Source organism: Austrofundulus limnaeus, unplaced genomic scaffold, assembly GCF_001266775.1.
Source record: "Austrofundulus limnaeus strain Quisiro unplaced genomic scaffold, Austrofundulus_limnaeus-1.0 Scaffold225, whole genome shotgun sequence".
Classification (NCBI taxonomy): domain Eukaryota; kingdom Metazoa; phylum Chordata; class Actinopteri; order Cyprinodontiformes; family Rivulidae; genus Austrofundulus; species Austrofundulus limnaeus.
Window position 1 is genome coordinate 525218 of NW_013952627.1, and position 12800 is coordinate 538017.

Consider the following 12800-nt stretch of genomic DNA (forward strand, 5'->3'; position numbering starts at 1 on the left):
TCAACCATCCGTGCACTGTTTTGTTTTGATGCCGTGCACAGAGGTCCCGCCCCTTACGTCGCGCTACGTCGTGACGCTTCTCCACGTCGCAGCTCCGTCTCGCAGGAGAAGTCGCTGCGTCTGTATGCGTGTCTCCAGCTAGGCCGGAGAATGATGGCGGCGCCCGTCCTCAGAGTGTCCACCCCTCGGTGGGAAAGAATAGCCAGGCTTGTCGTTTGCCTCCTGGGCATACTGCTGTCTTTGTACGCTTTTCACGTCGAAAGGGAAAAGGAGCGGGATCCGAGTTATGAAGCCCTGTGCGACGTCAGCAGCTCCGTCAGCTGTTCAAAAGTCTTCAGCTCAAGGTAATTTGAATTGAGCAAAGAGCGCCTTCTGGCGCTACACCGAAGCTCAACTGGGAAGGGCTGCGCGGTTCAGGCTGTCAAAAGGCTAGTTCACTGCACATTAAAGGCTCGTTGTAAAACCCCGGCTTAACTGCAGAAGTGACTAATGATTCTTAGTGACTAGATGACCTGCCTGAATGAAATTAAAAGGTATTGTCATTTATTAAGCACAGAATTAGCCAGTTAGCTTTACGAGGCTAACTTTGCTAACAGTTAGCATGAGTGTTGTAGCCTCTTCGAAGCGCCTTGCTATCAACAGAGGGACGTCAGCACTGTCAAATAAACCTGTATTATCTGACCCAACTTCCTTACACATCTGTAACTTCAACCTTAGTACCGGAACTGGTGTCTTGAATAGACTAGTTTGTGTTTTTAATACTCGTTGAGTAAAACTAGCATTTCTTGTGGTTAYAAAATTCTTGGATTTTACAAGCCGGTTTTCCATCTGGAAGGCGGCCACATCAGCTGTCATTAAACAGCAAACAGACCTTGAGGTTAAAACGCACATCCTGACTACCTAMAGGGACATTAAAGTTAGCTGAATGAGAGATCATTAACAGGGTCTTTCAGGTTTCATTCAAACATTATTTGTGACCACATCTATCAGTGTTATTCTTTATGGGAGCAGGTCTACACCAGAAGCCACGTGTAATCTCTAGTTTCAAATAGTAAATAAATTTCAAATACAACAACAGTTTAGCTGCCAAATCATTCAATGAATTAATAAACAAACATCTGTAGAGTCCCCTTTAATAAACTATAAACCCAGCCTAATTGAATGCAGGCAGTCTTCCTTATTATTATAACTACTGAGCACTATTACTCGTCTTTTAAGCTGAAAAATGTCAGCTAAGAGTTCTTGTATTGAATCCAAACATGTCATGTCTTCTTCTTTTCTTTAATTTTAATGATAAATCACATAAGTTTGCATAAGAGGCTTGCAATTGAAATTCTACATGAAAGCAAGAAGCTAAAAACTGGCCATGAATGAAATATGTTTTCTATTAAAACATCCATCTCCTAACATTATAGTGCTAGTTGTGTTTTCAGACGTTGTGTGTTTTTTAGCATGACGTAGCAAAGAAGTTACTCTTTCTCCACGTTGTTGATCAAATCGATTCAGACATTTTTCTTGCAGTTTATGAGGGATGAAAACATTGCTCTGTTTCATACAGCTTAAAAACAATGTTCAGGCTTAAGGTAGATGACAATAAAATATATTTCATCTAAATACTGAACATATGACATGACAATCTGATGATGAGAACATGGTATTTTAGAGCCTGCATACAACGATGCTATGGTGGTAACAAAAAAAGTGACTTTTTTAAAAAAAAACTTTTATACCCAAAGAATGTTTTTCTGTCTAGTAGTGCCTATTCTGATTGCATGTTGTGTTTAATTATAAACGTAAGTATCCGATATTAAGAGCATGCAATTTGCTGCTACTTCTGAAAATTTCATTCAATTATCTCAAGAAATAAAGAAGTTATGTTCAATTTAGAGCAACTTCCGATACAAAAATTGCCGTAACTTCCTTATTTCATCACCAAATTAGACAATATTGGTGTTGATGTCTTAGTTTTTCCAGCTTTATAGCATTTGAAGAATTCATGGACTTTTTGTTTTCTCATACTTACATCATTTCTGAGACAACAGGCAAATAGGATTTAAAAACTAGTCTGTTGAGGAGGGATTTACCCGTATAAACGTTTGATATAAAACTGTGTATTCAGGCTCTGTAGATTGGTCTCAAGGATGTCAGGCCATTTTCCTGTTGATTTATTGATAACCTATTGATTGGTCGTTCAGGAGGAGGATTTCATTCACCTACAGCTTGTTGGACGGTCCAGAGATTAAATGCACGTGGAAAATGTTTAAAGCATTGCTGAACTATGTGATTTATTATTTTTTTCCCCATGTGGGGGATGCAGAGGGATATTTTAACAGCTGAACAGTTCATCACTTAAAAGTAAATACAGACTCGCATTCCTGTCAAGTTGTACAGTAAAGTTATTCAAATAAATAAATACTTTTGCACACAGATACAGTGAGCTAAAATCTGAATCAGTCACAACTCATGAGCGCTAACACATGATGCATTATTCTGCAAAACATTYTCAAAATTGTATCTAAAACAAATTTAAGTTTTATTTCTCAGCTCAGCAGGTGCCCTTTTAATTTAAAGCAACATTTTTAAACAGATTTTCTGTGTGTTTTTTGTACATTTTAATATCTAGTATTTCTTTTAAAAGTTGCACATTGATTAATGATTTTTGTGGCTCAGTGGTTAGAGAGGAAATTCTGTGATTGAGAGTCGCCGGTTTGAATCCCCTGACCATTACAGCAAAAAAAATCAATCAGTACTGATTCTTAAATATTTCTTCCTGTGTGATGTCACTTTTTTTCTTCATATTTTTTACTGTACAACCTTCTAGCACTACCTTTTATAAAACATTCTCGCATTTTGCCACATTTCTGGCTATTATTGTTGTAGCATCAAGTGTAAAAACCGATTATCAGTACGTCATTTTTATTCTAACTTTGACTCACCATTCTACTTTTTACCTGAAACCAAGTTTTCTATCAAACACTTCCTTCCTTCATTGCAGTTGCTTTTAAAGAGCAATACCTGGAAATGAAATGAAAATGGGACATTAATGATTTTTAAATACACAAACCAATCAGTTTATTTTGAACTAAAACAGCTGTTTCTTTCATAACGTAAGATGATCTAACTTGAAAGGATCTTTAATCCTTCAGGTTGTCTCACTGACTTCACCAGGACGACCGAGTGTTTAAAGTTGTCGCTGTGTTCTTTTCTGGTGTTTTTCCTGTTTAGGTGGGGTCGAGGATTCGGACTTTTAGGCTCAATATTTGGAAATGAGAGCGCGCTGAACCAACCTAACAGTGTCTACGGGGTYGTCTTTTACGCCTTTCAGCTCCTACTGGGTAAGATGTTGTTTTAAGTGGAAGTAGCTTGAAGTAAAATGCTGACTCTCGCTTTATGCCGCCATGTGTTRCAGTGATATTTGAACAAACCTGACTGACAGGATGCTGGAGTCATGTTGGATGACAGAATGTAAATGCGAACCACAGAAACTGTAGTTTCATGGATCTGTTCGAGTCTGACTCATGAAGATGCTATTTGACACAACACACACACTGAGGAGGGACTTTTAACATTACTCCTGGTGTGGGACTTGTTCCAACTTGACCTTTTTGTTTTAAACTTTAATCACATATTTTCCTGTCCTCTCAGCACAGTGGTGGTGCTGACTCACTTGTTAGTTTGACGTGTTTGCCTGCAGAGTGGCCTGTAGTGGCCACCTGGGTCTGGCGCAGAACAAGAGGTCCTTTTAGCCACAACAGTTAGGACTTATTTGACTAACACAGCAGCCCAGTGAAACCAAGCTGCCACAGCGGGTCCAGGATTTCCATATTTAAGACGGTGCCAGATAGTTTCAGCACTGATTATTTTGAAGAGCTGGCATTAACATGTGTGACTGATCAGACACAAGTGCTCAGCTCGGAGAACGAGTGTTCACACCTGGTATTAAAATGTATACACAGAGATCCAGTTTCATTTAAATAAACATAGTGAGCCATGGTGTGACAGCAGGTCTGCTGACGGTTCTGTACAAATTACATCCAAACTCCGATTATTGTGTCATTAACACACACATTAACAGGTGAAATGTCAGAGAAATAAATGAGTTTACAGGGACTCCACAGAGCTCAGTGAGAGACCAAAAMCTGAAGATTTTATCCCATAAAACTTCACTACAGTTCTGTTAATATAGCTTCTCTGTAAACAGAACATTAGTTAGGTGCACCTCATTTAATATATCGCTCCTCAGATTGTTGTTTTCTGATTGACGCAGCACATTATAGATTTACAGTCATCAYAGGGAGTCTAATCATTCTAAAAAACAAACATTTAACTAAGGAAAAATTCACCATCCAGTGTTCTGGTAATCTTTTGTTTAAATAAAATTTTTACAAAACAGACATTTTTACAGAGAGTGGTTCTGATAAACCACTAATAGTGTATTCAAGATGTTCCAAGAAGTCCAGATCAGGACTAAAATGGGGTCCAGACTACATCCAAAGTTGTTCTGAGTGGAGAAGTTGTTTTGAGAACCTGTATTTAAGACGATCTGAAAGCAGTCAGGTCTGAACGACGCCTTCATGACTGAGATCATTCAAGCTGTAAATTAGGTTGGACGAATGATGTGGCTCTAAATCCTGGATATAAAGTATTTGTACTTAGTTTCTTTCAAAGCTCTGCAGTACTACTTCAGCACAAACCCGAGTATGGCTCATTCTTTGTTTTTTCCATTTCGAAATAAAATCACAAAAAGAAAACTTTTCTTTAGTTTTTTCCATTTTTTTTAAACCTGAATGCAAAAATGTAAAATGGGACTAATGAAAATCCCACAAGTTTTCTGCTTCAGCAATCTAAATCCAAAATATGATTGTTTAACGTGAAGTGATACCGGAAAAGACGAGAATCGCCAAAAAACACGATTTTATCTTGGCTGGAAGTTAAACATTTTGACAGCGACTCCAACCGAACCCCGTTCTTTATAGCTTTGAATATTAAAGCAAATCACAGTAAAACCATCAAATCACAATGAGAATCGTCRGCTCCTAAATAAAACAAATGTGGAAAGAAGTGGAAACGTAATGTTGAAAGTTCAGGTCATGATGATTTCTGGTTCAAGGTCCTAAATGTTGCACAAACAAAATATAAATCTTATCTTTGCTTTAAGCATTAAAATGAAAATAAGATTTTTTTGTTTTGCAATTATTTTATTAATTTAGCAAAAAAAAAACTTCGTTTTTTTTCTCATTTTGTTTTGAAACAGAAAAAAACCCAAAGAACAAAGCATACATGGATCCTCACAGAATCTGTTTTAAATTCAGTGAAAAGTGACTGATCACAGTAGGTTACAGAATTCAGYTGAGAAACTTTTACATTCCTTTTTAGGATAATCCAGCCAGATTACATTGGTGCTTTCAGTTTGAAAGGGGAACGTGTGAAACGAAGCGTGGAATAACTTTCTTAGGGAAGTGAGAAACTCTTAACTTTGTGCTTTAATTCTGATCAAAAACACCAACAAACACAAACGTCCAGATAAATCAGATCACTTCCTGTCACGCATCATGTGACGAGAGAATAACGTGACCGGTCTGCTGAGCGTCATCATGAGGACATGTAAGAATTATGGATAAAGGGAACGGTCTGAGTGGAAAAACAGCAAACTCATTGTGTGTGTGTTCATTGGCTAAGCTGTCGTCTGTGTTTTTTGCCGCAGGGATGACTGTCAGTGCAATGGCTGCCCTTTTTCTCATGATGACGTCCATCCTGTCCGTGGTGGGCTCGCTCTACCTGGGTTACATCCTCTACTTTGTCCTAAAGGACTTCTGCATCATCTGCATCACCACGTACGCGCTGAACTTCATTCTCTTTATCCTCAACTACAAGCGACTGGTTTACTTGAACGAGGCCTGGAAGCAGCAGCTCCAGGTCAAGCAGGACTAAAGCTGCGGAGAAAAAAAAACAAAACAACAAAATAAAAGAAAAAAAAGAACGTGACCTCTGAACATTTGACTCGCCACCAGGAGACCTTGCTTCCAAACAATGTTTATTCTGCTGTGTGTTTAAAAAAAATGAAGAAATTACCATAAATGTCGCACCTGGCATCTCATTGATTGCAAACACTGAAGGGTTTGTATGTGAAAGATGTTTTTTTTTTTAAATCTCCCTGCCTTGTTTAACCTTATACTCCCACTGATGGTGCCGGCTGCGTGTGTCTCTGCGTGTGCGGGCGAAACACCCACCCCCCCACCGGACAACCTGAGCCCACAACACAGACTGACGGAGGACGGCTTTCACGTGAACAAAAAGGATCGCGAAGTGGAAGGAGAAAGAGGACTTTTATTAGGATTTATTTTATTTTTTTCAGTGTACTTGAAATTGTTAGAAACTTTCTATTACTGCACAGATCATCTGCACTAAAACTCAGAGCTGAGGAGAGGTCGCAGACAGAGGGGAAACAAACAGCGCTCATCTAGTCAAGCTTTCACATAAGGTTCATGGCAGGTCGAGAAGAGGGTTAGCGTTTATATTGAATTATTATTTTTCCCTCATGTTTACACTTTGTAGTACATTTTCTTTTTCGACAAGGACCACTAAAGAATAAACGCGGGACAATGTGAGGTATTGTGTAGATCGGTCGGATTGTTTCGTTTGTTTATTTTATTTTGTATTTTTCTTTGCAACTCTGTAAATAGCTGCTGAGCAATATTTCAGGCTAGATTGTGATTTATTTTTGTTTTAATGTGATGATTAAAACATCCGACGGAAGCGAAACGTGAGTAGGCGGAGGTGAATCGACGAGACGATGCGATCCTGGTCACAGGAAGTCGTTCCATCTTTAAAGCAGAACTGCGGGTTCTTTTCACTAAGTTTGCAAAAAAGGCACACTCACTTCTTTTTTTTTTTAACTATTATTTTTTGTTGTGTGCGTGAAAAGCATTCCTCACCACCACACAAGTGGGATCGTATGTGCCTAAAGGAGTGTTAAGGTGAATTCACCTCTCTAAGTGTTTTTGGGTGTCCGTTTAATTATTTTTCCCCTCGTCTTGTTGTCACAGGGGCATGGCTTTATTTTGTTTTTATGTTCATATTTTTGTAAATGAAGATACCAGTGAAGTGTTTCTCCCTTCCTAATAGTCTCAYGAGGTAGCAACAAGCCTGCTACACTGTGACGGTCGGCCCGGCAGCTTGAGGGGTCCCTCATCCTGCGGTTAGACTTGACGCTCGCCGAGTCTCGGCAAACATTGGGTTGAACAGTAGCAGTGATCTGATCTGAGTTGAGTTACAGTTCATTTTCAGGGTGTGAACAAAACTAACGCTGTGGAAACAGCACACAAAACCAGATAAGACGACGTGGCGTTGAGCCATTTGTTTTTGTTTTTCCAAGTCTGTCACTGTTTTCTGTCGCACCGAAMGGTCGATCTAACGTGGTCATAGTTTTATCCAGAATCCAGCCTTTGGACAGTTTTACACATTTTCAGATTGTTAGAATAATTAAGGTCTGGCTTATCTGTGGTAATAAACTATGTAGTAGATTTTACATTCCCAGTCATCTGTCATAAAATACAAATGGTGAAGCACTGAAGATGAACGATACCCTTTTTAAATTGTTTTTTTTCCTACTTCCTACCATTTATTTTACAGGTGTTCACCTAACGAAGTACATTTACTTTGTTACAGTAATCAAGTATTTTTTTTATCGCAACTTCTATTTTTATTTTGTTACATTTGAAACAAAAAGAATAATTTTATTTTACTTTACTTTAAAATTTAATAGCTCGTTAAGCTACAAATTGAAATAAGACCACAACTCATTGAAAGGAGTGATTAATGCACTCTAAAAAAGGAAGAGTTGAATTTACTTACAGAAGTTAACTGGTTCCACTGAAGAGTTGAGTAAATGTTTACCCATTTCCCTTGACAACGTGTAAATTATGGTTTAGTGGAACCAGTTGACAAAAACGTCTTTAAATAAATTCAACACTTCGTTTCTTAGAGTCTATGAAAAATTATTTTACTTTCTCAATAATTGTCAGCAGTTTTATGACTTCAGTACTTTTCTTATCAGTGAAATTCATTTTTTTTTTTTACTTTAGTCATTATCAGAATTTTCCTCCTTATATTCCAGGGAGACCTTTTATTTTCTTTAARCTGTTTGATTTTTCTCCTGTTTAAGTAAATGTCTGATGGTAACACTACTGCTCTCCATGGTTCATGTTTGACGTTTTGGGACTTGGTAAAGAAATGAGCGAATGTGCCTGATGTGCTTTCATATAAATGTTTATGCTGTTATGGAAATCTGAGTTAGTCGACACGTTAAAAGTCTTTGCCATATTCAAAATAAATGGAACCAATGGGCCGCCTGGAAAAGAAAAGCTCATTTAGATATTGTTTTTTTTTGTTGCCGTTTAGATGATCATTAACAGTAATGTTGAAAAGAAAAACTGAGTGTGTGTCCTTCACTGAACATGATCAGTGTTTTTATTGTCTTAAGAATTTATTTGGAAAATCTTGAGTTCACAACACTGTTTTTTTGTTTTGAAGAATTCCTCCTGCAGGAAACTCACAGAACCTGTTTGTATTTTTATTTCTCGACAGCAGGTATACCCCACTGACAAATGATTCTGGTCGCGCACAACCTCTTTTTTTTAATGATTGGGAACGTCGAGTCGAAGAGATCTCTTTACCGTTTAGATTACTTGATGTCGAAGCGATCGACACTCCATTCTCATCCATATTTGTGACGACCCTGGGTATAACTGCCATGTTTAGATGCATCACTAATGCCAACAAAAGTGCCTTCTGTCTGATCACTAGGCCTCGAGCCAAAGATAAGCAACAGGAATGGCCTTGGGGTGAAAAATAAAAAAGGATAAAAGCATCAGGCACGTCTCACTTGCCTTCCTGAGAATGGAATCCAAATTGGTAATTCCCAAAGATTTAATTCCTAATAACTGCAAAAACCCATTCACAACCTGCTAACAATAGATCCTGTTAAATCACCGGCTGGTTTTATTTTTTCTGGACTCCATGTAACTATCTTCTAGCTAGACTTGTTTGTTAGCTAGAATCTCGCTTTGTTCAAATAAGATTGTAATGTTTTTTTTTTATTATTATTGTTTTACTCCCAACCACCATTAATTATGCCCTTTAGGTGTATAGACTGTTAACATTCTGGGTTATTTTAGTAAAAACAATGAAAAATAAAAAAGTTGAGGGGATGGAGGAATAGAAATCCATGTGTCAGCAAAACAAAAAAAAAAGATCAAAATTTGTTGTGGAGGAAAACTCACTGGGTTTGCTTCTGTGTTGCCAAATATGTTTGAAAAAAATTGTATGTTTCACACATGGAAAAGTGTTACGTGGAAGGTGCAGAAATCYGTTTAAATCCAGCTGATCTTGTGGGGAAACTGTCGAGCAAACTCTGAACTGAAGTGTCGTCATGTGGAAATGATCTACCATTAAAACATTCCCTCTGAAACCACCTGTCCCTTTAACTCATTTAAATTCAACAAAATTATTTGTTTTTTTTATGTGAGGTTTGAGCTACACTTTGTCCAATCAAATGTTCCAGTTTTACCGATCAAAGGTAATTAAACAACGCAGCTTTTCATGTTTGTAAAACCTTGAAAGTAACTCGTGTTATCCCAACATCTGGTACTTCACCAGATTTTAGCCAAATATAACTAAAACAATTTTACTGTGGCCACCTTGAACTGGGTTGACTCTAGAAATGATTATTTGGCATTTCATGGGATATTTCATTAACCCTACAAATAGACAAACATCTTTATGCTGGTGGGKGATATGTTGAAGATGCACTGTATGAAAAGTATTCAAACACCTGCGGGTTGAACTCTGCTGTTTCAGTCAGACTTCTGATCTTCACATTGAGGCATTTGAGCTTCAAACTTTGTGGCATCACTTAGGGAAACTATCCAATCAGACTCTACCCTGGTCCACGTGTCAAACTTAAGGCCCGCAGGCCAAGTATGGCCCACCATGGCACTTTATGTGGTCTGAAAAAGCTTTAAAGTGCCTGTGACATGCATATTCTTCAAATACAAAACGTCAAAGAAAACATCTTTATATTTAAGAAAGTTAGAATAATACACACGATTTAACCCATTTTGTCCCATAACTGGCTTATTTTCTTTTGAACTTGGCTCAGCCAAAGTGAAACAGGAAGTGACATCAACAAAGAAAACCCTCTGGTCTTTGTTTATTGAAACACTATTATTTGAACTGACTCTTCATCTCTCTGATAAAGACTCAAAATAATCTAAAGAAACATCAGATTCTTCTCTACAGTCTGGGTTGTTAGTCATTGTAGCAAAGCTCTGTTCACATGCAGACATTCCCCTTTGACATCACTTCCTGTTACTTCACACGCAAATATCTTAACAACTGTTCATCTCAGCGACATCAAATTTCTTTTGCAATATTTTATCAATGTCCTCTTTCTAAAAATGCATTCATATGTATTTGCAAAAATACATCACAGGCACGGTTGCTTTAAAGCATCTCCAATAATGCATTTTAATTATTTTTCCAGCAAAATGACACTAGGTGACTAAGTGGAGGTAAGTAACTGGTAAAAATCTCTATTTTGCTGTAATTTTACTGGCTACTTTTGCTGCTGTATTGTTTATTTCACATTTAGTCAGCCGTACACGTAGTACTTTTCAGAGTCTATAATTAGAAGAGTTGTTGAAAAACTGTTTCTATGCAGGAAAGACCACAGTTATTGTTAGCGGTGTTCAGAACGAGACGAGGAATGGTTTGTGTTTAGTCGAAGTCAAACTTGAAATCAAAGAAAAGTTGGTAACTGGCCCTTTGAGGCCCACCACAGTGCTCATGACAGTTTGGTGTGTTGCTGAAAACAGAAATCAGATGAAATGACTTTAAAACGTTTGAGATGAACTACTGTAAAAGATGGCTGTAGAAGACAAAATGTTCAGGATTGTTTTAAAAATATCTTTATTGATTCAAACACATTGAGCACTGCATGGTTTTTAAAAATATAGAGTTTCTGATTAGATTTAGCTTTGACATTAACAACACAGTAACATACAGGGCAAAATGGACAAAAAGAATCAAACACTGGTTAAACTACTCCATTTGGTCAGTCAGCTTAATGAGAAAATGACTTCAAACATGATCGTTTTCTTACGACGGTTTCTTTAATCTGTGAGTTTATTTTGTTTGTTTTTACATGTCAGTATCTCTGGTCCAGCCTTTACTCAGGTATACCAATAGCACACCTGTGTATTAGTTATGTGATGGTACCAGCACCACTCTTTGTTTCTTTTTGCAACATTTAGTCAGTTCAGCAAAAGAAAAAACTAAAATAAAATGTAGTGATTTCGTTCATAAACTCAGGCAGCTTCAGTTTGAATTATTAAACTAAAAACATGTTTATTTTTATGTTTATTTCGATTAAAAAGTTATTTAATGAGTAAGACTCAAGTTGCAGAGTTACAGACTTAAATGTAAATATACTGACATCCAGTTATTCAGTCCGATTTGATAAAAGATCAATTTAATTTATTCTGCAGATGTTAAGTTCTACTTATAGTTGCAGTTTTTTAAAACATTTGATACATTTTTTCACCCTTTTAAAGCTCAAAAGTTGCACTAAAGACTGACATTTAAAATTGTATGATGTATTAATAAAAAGAAACTACAAAAATAATAAAAAGAAACTACAAGATTGTGTCACTGTTTAAATGCAGACATTCATTGGTCCATAAAGGTCTGACCTGAGGCAAAGAGTTTCCATGAGGCTGAAGCGGTCCTGGACCCAGTTCTCTGTAGTCTGTGGGTCAGAGTGAACAGGGGTACTTGGTCCACAGAGGCAGCCTGCCCGTCTCGTTCGCCAGTCTCCAGTAACGCTCCTTCAGGATGAAAGCCGCTGATTTAGGTTGTCTTTGTCGAGTAAAAATGCCCTTCTTGTTCCCGACCACTCGAGTGATCCCTGCGTAAACAGAAACAAAACAAAACAAAACAAAATACAAATAAATAAATAAATAAATTAATAAATTGTTTTAACAAGTTACAAGGATTTTTGTAAGTCAAACATTTTTTAAGGAGTTGGCAGTAGAACAGGGAGTAGAATTTTTTTTAGCATCTTTTTTGCTACAAAGTGAAGTTTGTTTGGATTAAAGGGATAGTCTGGTGATTTTTCTAGTGATGTTCAGTCAAATATTTATCTGGTTAAAATGATATCCGATGAGTTGGTGACCCACTTTTTTGAGAAACTGAATTTTCAGCCTAAGTCTTAGAGAAATCCGAGTATTTGTGACGAAGCTAACACAGCGATAGTTTTAGAAAATCACAGCCCATGTTTGTGTGCACAGTTTGCAAACCTGCATTCTTGGCCGTGCGCATGTCCACCTCCACCCACCTTCATGGTCACCCCCAACATTTACAATTTGAGTCTTTTAATAATTATGCTTAATCAGCCCCTTAGACCTGACTCTTGGAGGTTTTCTGTCAGAGGAGAGTTCTCCTGTGCAGGTGTCAAAAAACTGCTTCAATGCCCTTTAACTTGGTTGGAGACATCTGGTAAAAATTCTGACAGGGTTGAGACAGATTGGCAGAGATGGGTCTAGTAACCAAAGGTTGTACTTTGAGTAGCACTAATTTAACTTATTTTTTTTCTAGTAAAAATAAGCAATCCAACAAATTATTCAGAAATAAGGTAAAAAAAGTATTTTGTAAAAAAGTAGCAGATCATAACATCTGATTCACAGTTGTGTGCAAATTAAGATTAAAATGAAGAAAAAATATAATTTCACACACTGTAAGCA

The 12800-nt window shown here is 37.3% G+C and overlaps 2 protein-coding genes across 2 annotated transcripts in view; one reads left to right on the forward strand and one right to left on the reverse strand.

The window, feature by feature from the left end:
• On the forward strand, window positions 1-7528 carry vkorc1l1 (vitamin K epoxide reductase complex, subunit 1-like 1). The gene is made up of 3 exons (XM_014019645.1): window positions 1-344; window positions 3226-3335; window positions 5705-7528. Exons 1-3 carry the CDS (start codon window positions 151-153, stop codon window positions 5929-5931), a joined length of 531 nt encoding a protein of 176 aa, XP_013875099.1. The 5' UTR covers window positions 1-150; the 3' UTR covers window positions 5932-7528.
• Window positions 7529-10951: 3423 nt separating this feature from the next.
• Window positions 10952-12800, reverse strand: part of gusb (glucuronidase, beta) — a gene marked incomplete at its 5' end in the record, with an annotated part of 10903 nt that continues 9054 nt past the window's right edge. The window contains 1 exon segment of the mRNA XM_014019648.1: window positions 10952-11965. Coding sequence (XP_013875102.1) covers window positions 11814-11965 — 152 coding nt within the window.